Source organism: Schistocerca americana, chromosome X, assembly GCF_021461395.2.
Source record: "Schistocerca americana isolate TAMUIC-IGC-003095 chromosome X, iqSchAmer2.1, whole genome shotgun sequence".
In the NCBI taxonomy this organism is placed as follows: domain Eukaryota; kingdom Metazoa; phylum Arthropoda; class Insecta; order Orthoptera; family Acrididae; genus Schistocerca; species Schistocerca americana.
Window position 1 is genome coordinate 117,034,797 of NC_060130.1, and position 22,456 is coordinate 117,057,252.

The window sequence follows — 22,456 nt, forward strand, 5'->3', positions numbered from 1 at the left end:
TGCTTTTAGGCTCGCTGTTTCAATGTGTCGCAGAGTGGCTGGCTTTTCCTTTTTATTCTCGTGGTTGGCCAGCCATGGTCATCTGCTCTCTTGTTTTTATCCCTTCTACCTGTTTCTTGCTTCTCTCTGTGGTTTTCTTTTCCTGTTTTGTCCATAGTAGTGTTAGTTGTCCTTCTGTCGTTCTTTTGGTTCTTCCATTCTCCTGTTACTGTGCTGTATGTCTCCTTTCTTTTCTTCTTTCCCTTGTGTAAATATTTTACCGGGAACAAGGGACCGATGACCTCACAGTTTGGTCCCTGCCCCCTCTCTTTTAAACCAACCAACCAAACATCGGGCACAATTGCTCGAGTCTGAGTGTATTACATAAAACAAATTTTCTTGGTATTGGAGATAGAAACCTCCTCCCAGTTCTAAAGAAAAATTTGGTATGTTAGCTAAATTTTGTACAAAACAATGTATGATGTAATATGCACCTAATGCAAAATCATTGTGACCTTTCATTACAAACTTTTAGAATTTGTGCATTGTTTTACTTAAATGTGAAAAATCACAATAACTATGATCATTAATGAAATAATAGACACTTCATCATGAAGCTGACATACAAAGCTATAAGTAACATGAAAATCATTTGTTTACCCTGAATAGTTTCTGTAAAATTGATTGAGAAATGTTGCAGGGTGTGCACCATGATTCTGTTAGTGCAGAGCATCACCAACCTGTGGCACCAAAGGCTGGCAAACCATGTCTCATACATTATGGCTTGCCGGCAGGCACGGTTCTGCACCAGTTGGTGCTGCCACCTGGCTGCCATTGTGTGCTGCCTCATTAGATGAGACAGAGAAATTTTCCATGCTGCTTCAAGCTGGCCTCGGCGAGTCAGGTAACCTGCTCTCTTTCCGTGTCTACACTTAAACAGCTGTCCGATTGTCCGTCTTTATCTTCCATCTCCATCATGTGCGTTTTGAAGTAGCTATTTGGCTGAAGAAGGATCAACAGACTCTGTTAAGGAAACAGTCATCAGAATTGTATTCAGCAACATGTTCCACCACCTAGTGACTTACTTAGCTGCTATAAACTGTTTGATAGTAAACATTTATTCTATATTTACATATGTACTCCACAAGTGATCATAGGAGCATGGCAAGGGTACACTGTACCACTGCTAGCCATCTCCATTCCTCTTCCACTCACAAATAGAACAACTGTTTATATGCTTCCACAGGAGTCCTGTGTTCTCTTATGTTGTCTTCATGATCCTTACATGAGATGTACATTGGTGGTAGTAGAGTTGTTTTGCAGGCTGAGTCAGTAGGGAATGAAATATAACTAAGATTAAGTTGTGTGAAATGGAATCAGTGAAAAAATTTCGGAAATTTTATTCAATATGCGATGACACCCAAAAATTTGTGGCAGACCAGGACTCTGCCATTTATTTAAAGTGGTCACTGTGCCGTTTATTTCAAGTGGTTGCTGTAACCATTTAGTTGTTCCAGGCACACCTATAATGCCATTTCAAATTTTCTATTACTTCCAAATACTTCAAGCAGAGAAATGATTTGGAACATTGTTCCAGGAAAAACAGCGATCTCTCTAATATTGTAACATGTTGCAGTTCACACATTCACGATCACATTTAAGTTGTTTATTCTCATTGTAGATGAAGGAATGTAAGATCTGAAGACAATTTCTTAGAAGATTGAAACGGTTGTCAAAAAATAAACAACTTCAGTGTGACCATGAGTATGTGTATTGAAGTAAACTGTAAGAAGAGGTTCTCTCACAGGGTATGTGGAAATAGCGTCACCGGTTGAACAGATTTGTTTGAGGTGTTAATGTTTAATGTTCCTGAGATATTAACATTCCTGAGTCTGCTCTAAAGCCCATTCGCGGTGGTACAATTTCTGCATATCATGTGGGATAGTATCTGACTACAGTATTCAGAAGTAATAGGAAGGAATCATTAGAGGCAGTCATCCTTTTTGGAATGGATTTCATGCCATTGCGTATTCATTAGTTAAATCTCCATTGGCTTCATTCATTCCATTTCAGTGATTTTAGTTCAGTTAGTATACATGGAAGGGTAAGCCACAGTCCTCCATATAATCCATTCCCTCACTGGTGATATTCCCATAAAATACTTCAGAGAACTTGTGGTTGTAGTGTCAGAAAGTACAGTAAAACATTTTTTCAACACTCCCATCTAAAACTCTTTCTCATGCATAATAATCACTCACTTCTGTCTCACAAAAACTTCCATAAGAGAATAAATTATCTCCCATTAAATTAGTCCTCACCTGCACAGGACTCTCTTCACCTTCATTGGTGGCACACGTCTGGGCTACTGTTAACAGCTAGCCACTGGATGCATCCCTCCTAGCCACAATCCTGACATCCATGTGCAGATCACATTCCTCATGCATCATTCATATTAACTTCACTCATTGTATTTCAGCAGTTCTAATTCAATCTGTACTTATACAGGGTGTTACAAAAAGGTACGGCCAAACTTTCAGGAAACATTCCCCACACACAAATAAAGAAAAGATGTTATGTGGACATGTGTCCGGAAACACTTAATATCCATGTTAGAGCTCATTTTAGTTTCGTCAGTATGTACTGTGCTTCCTCGATTCACCGCCATGATTTCATACGGGATACTCTACCTGTGCTGCTAGAACATGTGCCTTTACAAGTACGACACAACATGTGGTTCATGCACGATGGAGCTCCTGCACATTTCAGTCAAAGTGTTCGTACGCTTCTCAACAACAGATTCGGTGACCGATGGATTGGTACACGCGGACCAATTCCATGGCCTCCACGCTCTCCTGACCTCAACCCTCTTGACTTTCATTTATGGGGGCATTTGAAAGCTCTTGTCTACACAACTCCAGTACCAAATGTAGAGACTCTTCGTGTGCTCGTATTGTGGACAGCTGTGATTCAATACGCCATTCTCCAGGGGTGCATCAGTGCATCAGGGATTCCATGCAACGGAGGGTGGATGCATGTATCCTTGCTAACGGAGGACATTTTGAACATTTCCTGCAACAAAGTGTTTGAAGTCACGCTGGTACGTTCTGTTGCTGTGTGTTTCCATTCCATGATTAATGTGATTTGAAGAGAAGTAATAAAATGAGCTCTAACATGGAAACTAAGCATTTCCGGACACATGTCCACGTAACATATTTTCTTTCTTTGTGTGTGAGGAATGTTTCCTGAAAGTTTGGCCATACCTTTTTGTAACACCCTGTATTTAAGTTAATTAGCTTCATTTTAATTTTGAAATATGAAACCAACAAACTGTATCTCTTTCTAGATCAGTTACAAGGAGCTATTACCGTGGTGCTGCTGGTGCTCTTCTTGTATACGATATCACAAATCGTGATTCGTTCAATGCTTTGGCAGACTGGCTGTCAGATGCACGATCACTTGCCAGTCCAAACATAGTTATTTTGCTTGTTGGAAATAAGAAGGACCTTGATGCTGAAAGAGAAGTTACCTTCCTGGAAGCCAGCTGTTTTGCTCAGGAGAATGGTAAGTTTGGCATTTGCTCATGGCACTATAATAGTTCAGGTGAACCTTAAAAATTAATGTGATGTCCCATAACATATGTTACAAAGTTTGTTGAAAATATATGTAACTACTTCGTGACACTCCAAATTATATCAAATAACCATTTTCTGATAAGAACTTTTCTTTATCATTTAGACTTCATGAAAGAGAGTTGGTATTCACCTTCTCAGAGTAAAAATTAGGTAAAAGAGTACATAAAATAAGGGAAAGCCAACTACTCACTTATAGCAGACTGATGTGTGGAGCATAGAAACATGTAATGGGAGACACAATTTGCACTGCCTTTCATCCTCTTGGTCTTTTCTAGTAAAAGTACATGCACAACCACACAGACACCCAAATGCAAACTCCTGTGGCCATGACAATGAAATGATATTAGATGAACTGAAGTTCATGAATGCGAAGTCTGAAATATAGTATAGTTTTCTATACAATGTCTAGTTACATTTAGTCCTCCCCTCCCCCCCCCCCCCCCCCCCCTCCCGTCCCTAGCATCCCCAAATTTAAAACCACTAAACTCAGAGTAATGAAAGCCCTTTCTGTAATCACTGCTGGCAGTACAAAGCTGATGAATAGAACAATGCTGTTGTCAGCACTTGACTGGTGCCAACTTGAGAAATATCAGAGAATGTAGACTTTTTCAACATTCAGCATTTTAAGAAAAAGTTACACACACAGCACTGGTTCCTGTTGCGAAAGCTTGAATTTTGTATATGTCATGGCCACAGGAGTTTGCATTTGGGTGTCTGTGTGGTTGTGCATGTACTTTTACTAGAAAAGACCAAGAGGATGAAAGGCAGTGCAAATTGTGTCTCCCATTACATGTTTCTATGCTCCACACATATATAGACACACACACACACACACACACACACACACACACACACACACACACACACAGCGATACCACTCGTACTGCCAACTTAACAGCATTGACCAGACATAATCGCAGATATTGCTACCCAGGGGAATAACAGCCTCAGTGTACAACATTAATACATGCGTATATTTTCAGGGTGGTCAGAAACAGTCTGCTGAGAAGTAGTTGTTAAGAAAAAATTGATATGTTGTGCCATTTCTGAGTTAATTAGCATTGAAATTAGCCAGTCAAGCTGATATACGTGCAAATTCAAGCGGCCTACCAGATACAGTCAGTCTCAATTGTTCTCATATTGTAGATGATAGTGCACAAGACTGCTAAGCCTTTGGCTCAGGTTTGATCCTTGCTAATTTCCCATGTCTAATTTTTGTATCGCTGCCTTGTTTGGTTTTAGAGAAACCAAATGAAGAACACATTTGGCAACACTGTCTCTGCCAGGCTGCATGAATTTGCATGCTTAACATCCTGCTTGACTAATTTCATGGCTAATTAACTCAGATTGGTGCAACATATCAAAATTTTTTCTTAAGTTATTTCTCACCACAAGCTACCCTTTAACACCCTTACAGACTTCTCAGACTGTTTTGACGATCCTGTATAAATACACATTTAAAACAATAACTTACAGTACTTACTGCAGTACAGTAACCTTAATTAACAAGCATCAAGAGATATGCTGGACATTTTGCACATAATATGCTTCTACGTGGTGTGTTTTGAAACACTCCGGCATACAAAGAACATCATCATAATTTGGACACCACAAAGACGTTTCTTTTCAGAACACTTTTCCTTTGTGGTTCTTTCTTACATTGGCAGGCACATGTCTGGTGCTGCAGTTTTTCCACAATAGGTGGTGAGTTTTTGTGGCAAAATGCCTGCTACTAACTCTGTGCAGACCTAAGAAAGAAAAAACTTCTGTATCTTGATTGCGTTGCAACCCTGAGAATTTCCTAATTCTATATACAACTTGGAGAAGTTATATTTTTCATTTTTCCTTTTGTCAATGTTTTGCATCTCCTTATAAAAGATAAATGCATTTATGATGCTGTTTGCAAGCAGAGGAATGAAAAAGTTGTGCCACCATTTGAATTGCTTTTTCATGAAAGGTCTCTTTTATATACTCCTACTTCATGAATATTAGTCACTGACTTCCCTGCCCTGTCCTCCCCTTTCATAAGTAGAGTTATCTCCATGTTGACATATCCCTTATGTCTGTCCATTTCAGCTACAGCACATATTCCCAAAAATCCTGTCCTTTTTTGTATTTTCAGCCTGACAACCATATATTAAGGGAGATTTTTTTTTCTGTCAGTCACAAAAGTACATACTGTCTTAGTCCTGCATTACCATAAAGCATGAAACAAAGCAGATGATACATAACAGTGATCTGTGTATATGATATAACCACTGTCCTGTGTATATGATATAACCACTGTCCTGTGTATATGATATAACCTATGTCAAAATAGTTTTCCAGTAATCCAGTCAAAACTACCGTAACACCTGGCTGCTATGCCCCTTTCCCTACAAACACATCCATCCTAAGTATATACACAATCAAAGTGTCTTAAACAACATACATACAAAATGATTAATTTTTTTTTTTACTTTTTTACGTCCATCCTTGTGGCTGGAGGTCTGGATGATTATGACAATTCGCTATTGTAAAAAAATGAAACACTGAAACACCTACAGCTGTCATTTATTGTGTACGAGGTGCGACAATAAAGTTATGAGACTGATGTGAAAAAAAATGTTGCTTACTGTTTTAGTCAAATTTAGTGTTGTTTCCTTCAAAGTAGTTCCCTTCTGATTGCACACACTTTTTCCAGCATTTCTGTCATTGATGGTAACATTTCTGGAACTCATCTTCTGTAATATCCTCCAAGACACTCGTCACAGCTTTTTGGACATCTTGTGCTTGAAAATGGTGTCTCTTGACCGCCGTTTTGACTCTTGGAAATAAAAAAAAAGTTGCATGGGGCGATATCTGGTGAATAAGGTGGCTGTGGTAGTACTGAAATTTGTTTTGAAGTTAAAAATTGCTGTACTGACAGATCAGTATGGGATGGCACATTATCGTGATGCAGAATCCAATTATCAGCGATAATTTCTTTGTAGTAATATTGGTTAACTGTTTGTCCAGGAGACACCCACTCTTTATGAACAATTCTCTTGGAATCAAAGAAGCACACAAGCAAGCATTTCACTTTTCACTTTGACATACGAGCTTTTTTTGGTCTGGGTGATCTCTTTGAGCACCATTGCAAACTTTGGCATATTGTCTCTGGATCGTGCTGAAAAAACAAACTTTCATCACCAGTGATGACACAGCTCAACAATTCTGGATTGAAATAGCATACCGTTGCGCAATATTATGCAGCTCCATTTCCATGACGAGAGACTTAAATATGTGTTAACTTATTGCAGCACAACTCACAACTGAGCAGTTGCATCGATGTGCCGCTTGGACTAGAAGCAGCTTATAGACCAAGGTCAAAGATATTGTGCCTATGCAAGCCTGCAGGGTTGCCACATCTTGTAAAGAAAATCAGTCTCATTACTTCATTGTCACACCTCGTAGCTACACAATAAATGACATCTTGTGGATGGCTGTAGGTATTTTGTTTTCTTACAAAATGAAAATATCCTCATAAACCACCAATATCTTAGTCAAATGTTGTGCACTCATATGGGACAAATGAAGAGAATGACGCAGAACTCCAGTAATAAAAAAGCAGGCTAATTTTGAAAAGAGGATCATGGTTAGACTTGTTACAGGGAATATATTTGCCATTGTTATTGAGGTGCAAGTTGGACAAAATTGCTTTGAACCTGTCATAGCTCATAATGGGCATATGAGAGAGATTGTGAAAAATTGACACTTTTGACCTAAAATCACTGATTTTTGAATTCTTCGCAAAGTGCATGGAACTATTACTGCAAAATATGAGTATATATCCTTAATTTTGCCATTGTCCATTTGCTCCGAACACAATTCAATTTCAGCTTTATTTATGTCTGCATTTGATTTTGTGTTTTTCTGAATACACATTGGCCAAAAATTCTGGTACACTGTAGAGACAATGATCAAGCGTGAATGCTTGCAGATTTTTGTGAAACAAGGACAGAAACTTAATGGTTAAAGGGTGAATTTTTGAAGACAGATGTTCACATTGTTTGAACATAGTTTTATTTTATGTCTTGCACCATTATTGTAGACATTCACATTGTTGATAATTTAGTAATGTTACTTTTAATAATCTTACACATTTCCAATATGTAAACACTGCCAAGAAGTTATTTGGAGAGAAATCTGTGTGTTCCTGTTGGCTTCGTATAATGCCTCACTCTCACAACTCTGTTCTGAGTGAGGAGAATGTCTGAGCTACATGGAGAGACTCCCCAGAATATGAGACTGTACTGCGTTACACCATGAAACAGTGCGAACACTCTCCAGGCTTCTGCTGTACAAGAGTGTGCCTTGGAATAACATGCTTCTTCAGCTCTCTACTTGTTTTTGCTGATGTGTACTTCCATTTTCAGTTTCCCTGTATCCACATGCTGAAAAATCTTGTTTCTATAGCCATGAATTTTCATCTTGGGCTCGATTTCCCTGCTTCTTAGATAACACTGCAGTAAGGCACTTTTCTTTATGTTGATTATCAGGTTATTTCTGCGAAACCAATCACCGAACTTGTTTGTGCCTTCATTTGTGTCCTCTTGAAGCTCATGATCATGTTTGCTACCAAGGAGGAGAATGCTATCATCTGTAAAGACTGTACTGGTAATAGTACCTCAGTTTCGATAAAAAGAGCATCCCCTTCCCAGTCAAGAGTGCTGCTCACCTGTAACAAACTGGTGACATACTGGTGACTGTCACTCCCCATAATAGTCTAAATCTGGTTCAGAGCCTCATTTCCCACTGAGACCTTCTCTTGCAATCAGATGACAAACTACACTTCAACTTGGAGCGATGGGTTGTTCATTTTGTCCATTGTGTTGATAGAAGGCCAAAGGACGATAGTGTCGCAACCGATGGCTTCATCTTAGCCTTTGAGGCAGATTCATTGCCTCAAAAGGTCGAGGTGATGGTATTCTGATGCATTGCGAAATCATATGTTCCTCCCCACCATGAGCTGCTTCAAGTGCTTGTAATTTGGGTTCATGTCTACATGTTTCAATGCTAGCACCATTTGTAGAGATTATAGACAAGAGCTGCATACGAATGCTTCTTGTGCCCCTGCATCCATCTGTGTTAAGTGTGGAAAGTACCTTTCTCCTAGCTCACCAGGTTACAATGTTTTCCAGAGACAGAAGAAAATACCAGAAAACAAGACTCTGGACAAACTAACTTGCCAAGAGGCCAAGAAGTAGTACAAGCAGTTGCACCCAGTATGTAAAACAGTGTCATATGCTATAGCTATGGTGACGATGCCCCCTTTGGCGATGGTACTCCTGCCCTTTACACCTCTTACAGTAGGCCCTCAGGGCTACTCGACCGTGCTTGTCCCCCTGATGGTTGGGAGCTCCCCTCTTGCTGCTTCTCCCAGACCTACTTTGGGATTGATGGCTTCCCACCCACCAGGGACAATGGTTCCCACATCACAGTTGGAGACAGATCACCTCCCTTTGGGTTCTTTTGCCAGGAAGGGGTCCCTTGGGACACTTTCTTCGAAGGTTTCTGCCAGTCTACAACTGGACACCAGCCAGTGGCTGAAGGAGTCACTAGCTGCTGATCACAGGACGTCGTGATCATCATATGTTATTGAAAGTGATTTAGAGAAGCCCTCACAATTATTGAAATCATCTAAGTAGAGGAAAGACAAGAAAAAGTCTTCCAAGAAGGCCCTGATGCCACCAGTTCCCAACTGTTCCACAGCTGCGGCAGAGATTCCGGTGACCCCTGATGCCCCAATTCACTGATCCCAGATCCTACATGTGTTGATGCCATAACCCCTCAACAAGTGGCAGCAGGTGATCATAGGGCATACCGTATTTACTCGAATCTAAGCCGCACTTTTTTTCCGTTTTTTGCAATCCAAAAAACCGCCTGCGGCTTAGAATCGAGTGCAAAGTAAGCGGAAGTTCTGAAAAATGTTGGTAGGTGCCACCACAACTAACTTCTGCCGTCAAATATATGTAGCGCTATACAGGCATGCTTTGCAGTCACAGAGATAAATACTAGCGCCAAAATCTCTGCGTCAGTAAATAAATTTTAAAAACAGGTGGAAGACGAGCTTTTTTCTCCGCCCCGAGTTTCGACCACTGCATTTTCATACATTATCCAACGAAGGAAATACAAATTCCGTATTGTTCATCTTCGAATGTAGCAGCATTTCAATGTACTACGAAAATCCGACTGGCAAAACTGTTTGGGATGTTTGTCAATATGGCTCTACATTCTGAATTTTTTCCTACCTGTGAGAAGACGCGGTTGTTAATAGGAACTTTTATGAATTGTGAATCACATGCAGTATTCTCTTCACCATAAGGATAATACGAGTATAAACATTTTGCCATGTATTCTTTCGTGTTTGCTGCTATCTCATTTACATCCTGTCTGCCTAATAAACTACGAAACTAGAGTGAGACAATAGCAAACGCAGAACAATATACATATCATGTCATGTTTATATTCGTATTATTCTTATGCCTAATAGTGATACAGTCAGAAATGAAGCACGGCAATTGACTAGATTTTTAAATCTAAGATGACTCTGATTTCTGTGCCGAATGTAATGTACTAAAGAGGCGTCTGCAAAGATTTTCAAACGGAGAAAAATTTTCACCAAACTCTCGTTCAGAACATCTTCTATCATACACAGTCTATTATTTGGTTCTTGTTGATCATTATCAAAGAAAACGGCAGTGTAAGTAACAACAAATAGCAGTCCCTTGCCATTGTTTCACTAATGAGACGACTCCTTTTTTTTTTTTTTTTTTTTTTTTTTTTTAAAATTGTAAGCGCGGTAGCGCGCACAAAAGCAAGCCATGCTGCGAGCGGCGACAGGTCGTAAACGCTCATTATTAGAATGCGACAAACAATGCACGACACAGTGCAATAATGCATTTTCAGCTTAGAGGAAGTAAACACCTATAACAAAGAGAACGGCAGATCAAAGAAAAATAAGCAGTCAATTCAAACCAGACGAAGCACGTGAAAAAGGAAGGGTACCCGTATAAATACGGACGGAGCGCCTGAAGCATAGCAATGGCTACCTGGTAAAGCTTAACTGCTAAGCTCACAACTCGAACCAAACTACTATAGCTGTATCGTCAATCATTCGGCCTAAATTGTGTCTCATATTACAATGGACCAACTTTGTTTCAATTTGGAGGTGCGGCCTAAAACTTTTCTCTCCCCTTGAATTTCGAGTCTCAAATTTCAGGTGCGGCTTAGATTCGGGAAAAAATTTTTTCCTTGATTTCGAGTCTCATTTTTCAGGTGTGGCTTAGATTCCAGTGCGGCTTAGATTCGAGTAAATACGGTAACCTGTCCACTTGGTCCTTTCATGGCCTCACAGTATATCGACAACATCGTTCTCGAGTGGAATTGTAGTGGATTCCTCCATCACCCGGATGAGCTATGATAGCTTGTAAGCACTTCACCTGCCTTGTGTATTGCTCTTCAGGAGATATGATTTCCAGCAACGTGGACCACAGCCATTTGTGGATACCAAGAATAATATAAAAATCATGCTACTTATGACATGGTGTTGCGCAGAGTTTGCACATAGGTTCTAGACACTCTTTATAGCAAACTTGTGCCTCTTAATACACCTTTGGAGGCTATGACTGTTGAGGTAAAGGCATTTCAAGACATCTATCTGCAATGTTTACCTCCCCCTGATGGTGAAGTGTCTCAGAATATATTGTTTGCATTGGTTTCTCAGCTCCCCCCACCTTTCCTAATTTCGAGAGATTTAAATGCCCATAACCCTTCGTGGGGTGGAACAATGATCACTGGCTGTGGTAAAGATCTTGAAAACTTACTGGCACAATGTGATCTTTGCCCCTTGAGTATTGGTACCCCCACAAACTTCAGTGTGGTAAACAGAACTTTTTTGACCATTAACTTTTCCATTCATAGCCCTAGTTTTCTCCCATCCATCCACTGGAAAGTCCACAATGACCTGTGTGGTAGTGACCACTTTTCAATCTTCATGTCCCTCCCTCAGTGTCTCTCCTGTTGATGCTTGCCCAGATGGGCTCTCAACAGTGTTGACTGGGATGCTTTCACCTCTGCTGTTGCCCTTGGCTCCCTGTTGCACAGAGAGATCAGTGAGGCAGTCCAGAATACAACTACAGCCATTCTTTGTGTTGTGTCTAGGAATCCTACATACTCGGTTCGCTAGACAATCAATCAAACAACTCGTATTAATGAGTTTTATTACAACAAGTACAAATACTTAACTTTGATCTGAGAATTCTTGTAGTCCTTTGTACTTGATCATCCAAAAGTGTAACTACACAGATGTGTCGCAAGCAAAAGGCGACTTACGAAATATTGTCTTATGCAGAATAGACAAACACAAGTAATACTTCTGGTCCTAGTGACTGCTACTAACAAAATCTGTAAACTGAACTGCAGTGACTGAGCTCTAACTGAGCTACGTGGAGATTACTACTGAAGAAGCTACAATGCATTGGTTATGAAAGTGGCTAACATTGAAGCTGCTATCATAGTGGCTAATGTTGAAGCTGCTATCGAAGTGGGCTGCCACCAGTCGGGTGCGGCACTTATGTCGTCTTCACTTAGGGGCCGCTGCCGTTGCATTGTTATCCTGGAGGGAGGTCGGTCAGTGTGCGATTGACTGACCTCTTCTGAGCCTTCTCTTCTCTGTCGTTACTGACTGGCATGCCAGCGCTGACTTTCCGCCACTTTCAGTAGCTGATCCCCTGTTAATTGGATCTGCCTCAACAGAAACAGTACCTTGGTGGGCATCAGATATCTCAGAAGCCATTAGAGATTGTAAGCGGGCTCTCCATTACCATTAGTGGCACCCATTGCTGGAGCATCTCATTGCTTTTAAATGGCTCTATTCCCAGGTCCATCACCTAATAAAACAACAGAAGCAAGAATGCTGGGAATTGTAGTTTCAACCATCGGACCATGTGTCTCCCATTCGCAGGTTTGGGCAAAGATCAGACATATCTACAGATGCTAGAGCACAGCAGGTGCACCTGATACCTTGAATGGCACTGTCTGCACTAACCCAGATGCCATTGCTGAGCATTTTGCACTGCGTTGTGCTCAAGCCTTTGCATATGAGAATTATCAACCTGCCTTTTTTGTCCTAAACCAGCGGGTGGAGCTAAAGCAGTTGTCTTCTACTATACCTCACCTGGAGCCATATAATGCTCCATTCAGTGAGTGGGAATTCGTCAATGTTCTAGCCCACTGTCCTGATGCCTGCAGCCTCAGGGCCAGACTGCATCCTCGATCAAATGATCAAGCACCAACCAGTGGATTGTCAGCCTCATATCTATGCCATTTTTAACTGCATCTGGAGCGAAGGTGAGTTCCAATTGCAATGATGAGAAAGCATTATCGGGGTCTTCTGGCTCCATCCCAGGGTGGTTTCACGAAGGCTGTTCCAATACTGATAATCTGGTTTACCTGATGTCTGCCATCCAAACAGCTTTTGCCTGACGTCAACACTTCATAGGCGTCTGTGTCAATCTGCAAAAGGCTTATGACACCACATTGCAATGCCACAAGCTCCCAATTTTTATCCAGAACTTCTTATCGCACCATGTGTTCTGGGTTCGAGTTGGTGCTTGCTTGCCGTCTGTCCTCTATGCCCGATCGTCCATCCTATGCCTCCTCTCTTGATGACTCCCTCAACTGCCAATATGGGGTAAGCATAACTCCTTTTTGCCTCCCCGGTTTCACTTTCATATAGTGCTTTGGAAGCTTAACCTTACATTGCCTGTCACTTTCTCTATGGGTGAAAACCCTTCACCACCTTGGCGTCATGCAGGGTCTGTGTTCATCTTGAACTTAATTTGCTTCCCAAGGGTATTACTCGGGATTCGACATATCACTGTAAGTTTCTCAAAGTTTGCACGCAAATTGAAGACAGCACCTTCATCTACACTGATGGTTCTAAGATCCTTCGTGGTATCAAATGCGCCTTTGTCATGGGCAACAAACATTTTAGATACTGGCTTCTAGACCAGTGCTGAATTTTTACTGCAGAGCTTTCTGCCCTCTATCAGGCCACTGAGTACGTCCTATGACATAGGCTTCTCAATTGTGTATTATGTTGAAATTCACTTACTGCCCTCCAGAGCCTGTGTCCTACACACATACCATCCCTTGGTACAACAAATACGCAAGTGCTTCCAGCCGCTCGCTGATTATGGAGCCAATGTAATTTTCACGTGGGTCCCTAGTCACGTTGGAGCGTTGGGGAATGAAGCTGCCGATGGTGCTACCAAAGCTGCAGTCTGATTACCTAGGCCTTTTAGCTATTCTGTCTCTTCAGATGATCTCTGTGTTGCTGCATGTAGGAACATTGTGTCCCTCTGGCATGAACACTGGTCTTCTCCATATGGGAACAATCTCTGGGAAATTAAACGCCTCCCAACAGCTTGGATGACTTCCTCTCGCCCCTTCTGTCATGAGGAAATACTTTCAGCTCGGCTGCGTATTCAGCATTGTCATTTCAGTCACTGTCATTTGTTAAATGGAGATGCCGCACTACTCTGTGCTTACTGCAACCAACCATTGACAGTGTGCTACTTTCTGACCCAATGCCGATTTAATAACTGTTTATGTTTTAATATATGTTTGTCATCTGAATTAAGATGTTTTAGCAGATACAGCATGAGCTGTAGATCACATTTTGCTTTTTATTTGTCAGAGTAATATGGTGAAGGAAATTTAATTTTCAACCGTTTGAGCACCCTCCTCAAAGGGGAAGTGATTGTTTTAAGCTACCCCTCTACTCCCATTGATTAGGCTCTGAGTATTAGGCCTTGAGTATCAACTGCATCTGGTAATTTACTATTTAAAGTTATATGACATGGGTACTTATGACCTCAGCTGTTTTTCACCCTAAAGTAACAACAGCAACTCCTATTGTGGATTCCAGAGATTTTGGTCCCTCAGAAACATATTGTGGGTATAAATAAATAGTGGCTGCTAAAAGTATACTGTTATTGTTGTGGTCTTCAGTCCAGAGACTGGTTTGATGCAGCTCTTCGTGCTACTCTGTCCTGTGCAAGCTTCCTTATCTCCCAGTACCTACTGCAACCTACATCCTTCTGAATCTGTTCAGTGTATTGTTCACTTGGTCTCACTCTATGATTTTTACCCTCCACACTGCCCTCCGATACTAAATTGGTGATCCCATGATGCCTCAGAATATGTCCTACCAAGCAATCCCTTCTTCTAGTCAAGTTGTGCCACAAATTTTTCTTCTCCCCAATTCTATTCAATACTTCATTAGTTATGTGATCTACCCATCTGATCTTCAGCATTCTTCTGTAGCACCACATTTCAAAAGCTTCTATTCTCTTCTTGTCTAAACTGTTTATTGTCCACGTTTCACTCCCATACATGGCTACACTCCATACAAATTCTTTCAGAAACGACTTCCTGACACTTAAAGCTATACTCGATGTTAATAAATTTCTCTTCAGAAACGCTTTCCTTGCCATTGCCAGTCTACATTTTATATCCTCTCTACTTCGACCATCATCAGTTATTTTGCTCCCCAGATAGCAAAACTCATTTACTAAATCAAATTCTCTCAGCATCACCCAATTTAATTAGACTACATTCCATTATCCTCATTTTGCTTTTGTTGATGTTCATCTTATACCCTCCTTTCAAGACACTGTCCATTCTGTTCAGCTGCTCTTCCAGGTCCTTTGCTGTCTCTGACAGAATTACAATGTCATCGGCAAACCTCAAAGTTTTTATTTCTTCCCCACGGATTTTAATTCTTACTCCGAATTTTTATTTTGTTTTCTTTACTGCTTGCTCAATATACAGATTGAATAACATCGGGGATAGGCTACAACCCTGTCTCACCCCCTTCCCAACCCCTGCTTCCCTTTCATGCCCCTCACCTCTCATAACTGCCATCTGGTTTATGTACAAATTGTAAATAGCCTTTCGCTCCCTGTATTTTACCCCTGCCACCTTCAGAATTTGAAAGAGAGTATTCCAGTCAACATTGTCAAAAGCTTTCTCTAAGTCTACAAATGCTAGAAACGTAGGTTTGCTTTCCCTTAATCTATTTTCTAAGATAAGTCGTAGGGTCAGTATTGCCTCATGTGTTCCAACATTTCTACGGAATCCAAACTGATCTTCGCCGAGGTCGGCTTCTACCAGTTTTTCCATTCATCTGTAAAGAATTCGCATTAGTATTTTGCAGCTGTGACTTATTAAACTGATTGTTCAGTAATTTTCACATCTGTCAACACCTGCTTTCTTTGGGATTGGAATTATTATATTCTTCTTGAAGTCTGAGGGTATTTCGCCTGTCTCATACATTTTGCTCACCAGATGGTAGAGTTTTGTCAGGACCGGCTCTCCCAAGACTGTCAGTAGTTCTAATGGAATGCTGTCTACTCCTGGGGCCTTGTTTCGACTCAGGTCTTTCAGTGCTCTGTCAAACTCTTCACGCAGTATCATATCTCCCATTTCAACTTAATCTACATCCTCTTCCATTTCCATAATATTGTCCTCAAGAACATCGCCCTTGTATAGACACTCTATATACTCCTTCCACCATTCTCCTTTCTCTTCTTTACTTAGAACTGGGTTTCCATCTGAGCTGTTGATATTCATGCAAGTGATCCTCTTTTCTCCAAGGTCTCTCTAATTTTTCTGTAGGCAGTATCTATCTTACCCCTAATGATATATAGTCCGCCGCTCGTGGTCTCGCGGTAGCGTTCTCGCTTCCCGAGCACGGGGTCCCGGGTTCGATTCCCGGCGGTGTCAGGGATTTTCACTTGCCTCGAGATGACTGGGTGTTTGTGTTGTCCTCATTATTTCATCATCATCCAGGAAAGTGGCGAAATTGGACTGAGCAAAGATTGGGTAATTGTACGGGCGCTGATAACCACGCAGTTGAGCGCCCCACGAACCAAACATCATCATCATCATCATCATCATCCTAATGATATACGCCTCTACATCCTTCCATTTGCCCTCTAGCCATCCCTGCTTAGCCATTTTGCACTTCCTGTAGATCTCATTTTTGAGACGTTTGTATTCCTTTTTGTCTGCTTCATTTACTGCAGTTCTGTATTTTCTCCTTTCATCAATTAAATTCAATATATCTTCTGTTACCCAAAGATTTCTACTAGCCTTCGTCTTTTTACCTACTTGGTCCTCTGCTGCCTTCACTATTTCATCTCTCAAAGCTACCCATTCTTCTTCTACTGTATTTCTTTCCCCCATTCTTGTCAATTGTTCCTGAAACACTCTACAACCTCTGGTTTAGTCAGTTTATCCAGGTCCCATCTCCTTAAATTCCTACCTTTGTGCAGTTTCTTCAGTTTTAATCTACAGTTCATAACCAATAGATTGTGGTCAGAGTCCACTTCTGCCCCTGGAAATGTCTTACAATTTAAAACCTGGTTCCTAAAGCTTTGTCTTACCATTATATAATTTATCTGAAACCTTACAGTATCTCCAGGCTTCTTCCATGTATACAACCTTCTTTCATGATTCTTGAACCAAGTGTTAGCTATGATTAAGTTATGCTCTGTGCAAAATTCTACCAGGCAGCTTCCTCTTTCATTCCTAACCCCCATTCCATATTCACCTACTACGTTTCCTTCTCTTCCTTTTCCTACTATTGAATTCTAGTCACTCATGACTATTAAATTTTCGTCTCCCTTCACTACCTGAATAATTTCTTTTATCTCATCATACATTTCATCAATTTCTTCATCATCTGAGGAGCTAATTGGCATATAAACTTGTACGACTGTGGTAGGCGTGGGCTTCGTATCTTGGCCATAATAATGTATTCACTATGCTGTTGGTAGTAGCTTACCCGCATTCCTATTTTTTTATTCATTATTAAACCTACTCCTGCATTACCCCTATTTGATTTTGTATTTATAACCCTGTATTCACCAGACCAGAAGTCTTTTTCTTCCTGCCACTGAACTTCACTAATTCCCACTATATCTAACCTCAACCTATCCGTTTCCCTTTTTAAATTTTCTAACCTACCTGCCCGATTAAGAGATCTGACATTCCACGCTCCGATCCGTAGAACCCAGTTTTCTTTCTCCTGATAACAATGTCCTCCTGAGAAGTCCCCACCCAGAGATTTGGATGGGGGACTATTTTACGTCCGAAATATTTTACCCAAGGGGACGCCACCATCATTTAACTGTACAGTAAAGCTGCATGCCCTTGGGAAAAATTACGGCTGTAGTTTCCCCTTGCTTGCAGCCGTTCGCAGTACCAGCACAGCAAGGCCGTTTTGGTTAGTGTTACAAGGCCAGATCAGTCAATCATCCAGACTGTTGCCCCTGCAACTACTGAAAAGGCTGCTGCCCCTCTTCAGGAGCTACATGTTTGTCTGGCATCTCAACAGATACCCCTCCATTGTGGATGCACCTACGCTACGGCTAGCACGCAAGCCTCCCCACCAACGGCAAGGTGCATGGTTCATGTAGGGGGGAAAAGTAGACTAGTTTCATTAATTATTGTTCACATCTGTGAGACCTATAAAAAATATGACTAATTGTGGATATTTACCATATACAAAGGAGGATGGCATGATTGGTCACAGGTTTGTTTGACTCACAGAAGACCAGAATCTGAATTGGCAGACTATTGAAGATATATGTACATTGTTCCACAAAAGGCTGCATACAAAATTTCAAGAACTAGTATTAAGATAAGAGTCTAGAGGCATTCTTCTGCCCTGCCATGTATTATTCCCATAGGTAATGTGAAGACAAATTTAAATTATAGCTTGCACAGATGCATTTAAGCAGTCATTCTTCCCGCACTCTGTACATGCTTAGAATGAGAAGAAACCCTGACATGTGATACCATGCAAAGTACCCTCTCAGGGGCTCAGCATTCATTTGCTGAGTACAGGCTTGGTGACACCAGGGATCCTGACCTGGGAGCTGGTAAGCACCGACAGTCCTCTGTCACTGTAAGCTCTTGGCATGCTTCAGTGCCCACCGTGGGGCGAGCGGTGGAATGTTGTGTGTTTCGGAGAATGGGGGCCTTGGCTTCACTGCCTGGACCGCAAGGAAGGTACACACCTCTATAAAAAACCTCTCAACCTCAAGGTGTGCTAAGTGCTGACAAGGTGAATGGCTGTTGAGATAAAACAGTCTCTAACAGCAACCTCTGGGGCATCTGTCACCCTCCAGTTTTATAAGGCTTGCTGAAGCATGCAGGCTCTGCCTGGGTTGATGTTTGTTTCCCTAGTATCTCGTGGGATCCCTATGGAACGGTCTCGTCAAACTATTACTCCTGATGAGATGGCTGTACTGTCAGGTAGTACCTACACCCACTCATCAAAGAGAGCTCAGTTGGTGAGTCCTCCCACTAAGAAGTCTCAGAATCATAGTACAGGTATTGGTGTGCCATTAACACTTTCATTGTAATCAAGCGAACAGAGGGACCTTTGAAAAGGTCTCTGCTTTTTATATTCACAAGGTGTTGGAAGGTAATGCTGGGTCTCTAAAAAGTGTCAAATGACTTCGTAATGGAACACTTCTAGTTGAAACTGCTAATTCAAATCAAATATCCAAGCTTCTGGGATGGAAGGCCTTAGGCGAATACACAGTTGAGGCTGAGTTGCAAAACACCCCTACTAACGTTAAGGGTGTGGTTACCTGCTCCAATATAGTGGAGGTGGACCCCACAGAGTTACGTGAAGAATGGAAAAATATTGGCGTCACGGAAGTGCAGGATTATATGAGGAGAGTCAATGGCAAATTGGAAAAATCAGCAACATTTATTCTAATGTTTAGTACTCTGGAATTATCAGAACATATCCTTGCAAACCATATCCATCCTAAGGATAACCCGTATGTTCCTAACCCAATGCGATGCTTCAGATGTCAAAGATTTGGCCATACCACTGTGGGATGTAGTGGGAGGACTACAGGTGGCAATTGTGGAGGCTCTTCTCACAAATCAGGCAGTTCTTGTACATTTTCTCCCAAATGTGTAAACTGCTTGTGACGACATTCACCTTCTTTATTTCTTCATTTGTTGTCCTCAGTGTTGACATACTGCGTTGCTACACTGGCTGAAAAATGGGTTGTGGAAGTACACCACTGACTACTTCAAATGATGTAGCCGACAGGTGCACATTTGCGTTTACAGTACTTTACTTTCACAGTTCACAATTCCCCAGTAATACACAGTTATATGGCCAGTGCACTATTGTTTAACTTTCGATAAGCCTCATTAATAGGTTACAGGCGAACATCCACATATTGCTACAATAGTTTCCTGTTGAACATCTATGAGCAGTAAAAACCTAACCACAAAGTTCACAGTTCTTGAAGAATAGAAAGGTACATATGGATCACTGTCATTGTTTTAACACACGGCCTAATTGTGTAACACTTATTTCACAGTACAGTTGAAGCATTGTTGTTGTTGTAACCAACACAGTTTTCTCTTCTGAAACTCAGTCATGGAGTGACTGTCTCGGGACCAAAAATCCCTTATATATCCTCACAATAATAGGTGCTGAAACCACACATTGTTCGAAGTTTAATTTACAGAAATTACAATTAAAATTTAACTCATTAAATTAACTGAATACATCAAAAAATTAGTTGTTTTTAACAGTTTCTTCTACTACAAGGGTAAGCCAAATTATTTGTTTAAATGATGAAATTAACAAATATCGTTATGCAAACAATACTTTTGACAAAACTGTTAATTACTTTGAAATTAATTAAGGGCTGGCTTTGCAAACATGTTTTTGAATAAAGCCAACAACCATCAGAAGCCAACTAAGCCATACCACAACTCAAGCAACAACCTCATCCAATAAATAAAGAAAACCATCCTTTAAAAAGTAGTTCCAAGACCAAGAAAGTGGTACTTAAACCTTTGAATCGGCTAGCTCACTCCCTCTCTGATGGGGACTATGCTCTTTACCTCCCTGCGCGACCAGCGGTTAGAATAGGCCCGAGGTATTCCTGTCTGTCGTAAGAGGCGACTAAAGAGTGTCTCACACTTTCGGCCTTTGTGATGGTCCCCTGTAGGGTTTGACCTCAATTTTTTTCAAAATTTTCCTGAAGAGCAAGCCAATTGGGTAAAGGTGCCTTACATGGTACATCGTGTCCATCATGCGCTGAGACCTTTTGCATCCTTCAGCGATGTGGATCTGCACTTCTGCTCATTATCCAACTGTGGGATGAGGTCACCCTCCTGGGTGTGTATTTTTCCATCAACTATGCAGTATCGTTTTCTATGCTGACGATGATAATGGACTTGTTTGCTTGGTTGCACCTGATATCCAGCACAATAGCCAGTCCCTTGTGGTGGGGCCACCGTGTGCCCTGTTGGTTGTAGCCCCCTGACAACACAGGGATCGCTCTGCTGATGCCTGTGCCATTAACTCCCCTCATAAACCGAGGGGTAGATGCCCATCCCCCTGGGGCATCAGGACTCTTGGCAATGGTCATCCTGCCAGGTGGCCTTTGCTGCGGCTGGGTGGCGCCTGTGGGGAGGGCCCCTGTTCAGAGTGGGTGGCATCAGGGTAGATGACAAGCGATGAAGCGTAGTACATTATCTCTTGCTGGTGGTCCAACACCAGCAGTCTCTAAATGTTCACGGGCTCAATTCAGTGCACAGAAGTATGGACACACATCGTTCCCCTCGCTGGCCACACCTTAGAACATCAGGCTAAGGATGGCAGCGGCTCTTACTTGGCTCCGTACCTTGTATGTTGGAGAGCTGATGGGGAATCTTTTATGATGATGAAGCCTCAGTATTTTGTTGAGCATATAGAGGACAAGTTTCTGTAACCATCACGCCTCATAAGAGCTCAAATATGGTCCAGGATATAATATTTCACAGATACCTTCTTTTGCAGACCGACGATGAGCTGCATGCCAATTTAGAACAGCAAGATGTACATTTTGTTTGGCATGTCTACCGGGGCCCGAGGGATAATCAGGTTGCCACCGGTGCCTTCATCTTGGCCTTAGAGGATGATACATTACCCAAGAAGGTCAAGGTGATGGTCTAACGCTGTAATGTAAAACCCTATATCCCTCCCCCACTGCGGTGCTTTAAATGTTGGAAGTTCGGTCATATGTCATCCCGCTGTACTTCCAGCATCACATATCGAGATTGCGGACACCCATGACATCGCTATACTCCATGTGCCCCGCCTCCCATCTGTGTCAACTGTGTAGAGCACCATTTGCCTTCCTCGCCAGACTGCAGGATTCTCCAGAGGGAAAGAAAAATCATGGAGTAATAAACCCTGAACCAACTGACCTACTCTGAGGCTAAGAGGAAATTTGAATGCCTACATGCTGTACACATGACATCGCCTTACGGCGCTGCTACAACAGTTCTAGCCCCATCAGCTCCGCCAACCGCAGCCACCTCTCAGAGCCAGAAGACCACACCCGCCCTCTTGATAGTGGGGGGCACTTCCCTCCCTGTTGCTCCCGCACCACCAACTTCAAGAATAACACCCCCTCAACCATCAGGGATGTCTGTCCCCACTTCTAAGCCAGAGAAGTGTACAACTTCTTTGGCTGCTCTTACTAGGAAGGAGTCCCTTGGGTTACACCCTTCCCAGGTTTCTGCTAGTGGGAAAGATGACACCCGCCAGTGACTGAAAAGCCCAAAAGCAGCTGGTTGCAGGGCTTCACATTCATCCTCAGTCCCAGAGACTGAACCAGTGAAGTCTTCCCAGTCAGGGAAACACAAGGAACAGCGAGAGAAATCCAAAAAGAAGTTCCCCAAGACCAAGGGAATTGTGGTGGCACCCATACCACTGCTACCTA

At 41.8% G+C, this 22,456-nt stretch overlaps 1 protein-coding gene across 1 annotated transcript in view; it reads left to right on the forward strand.

Annotated features, from left to right (window-relative positions):
• Positions 1-22,456, forward strand: part of LOC124554968 (ras-related protein Rab-4B) — a 104,611-nt gene that overhangs the window by 40,283 nt on the left and 41,872 nt on the right. Inside the window, exon 4 of the mRNA XM_047128700.1 lies at positions 3,323-3,540. Coding sequence (XP_046984656.1) covers positions 3,323-3,540 — 218 coding nt within the window. The remainder of the gene's footprint in view (positions 1-3,322; positions 3,541-22,456) is intronic.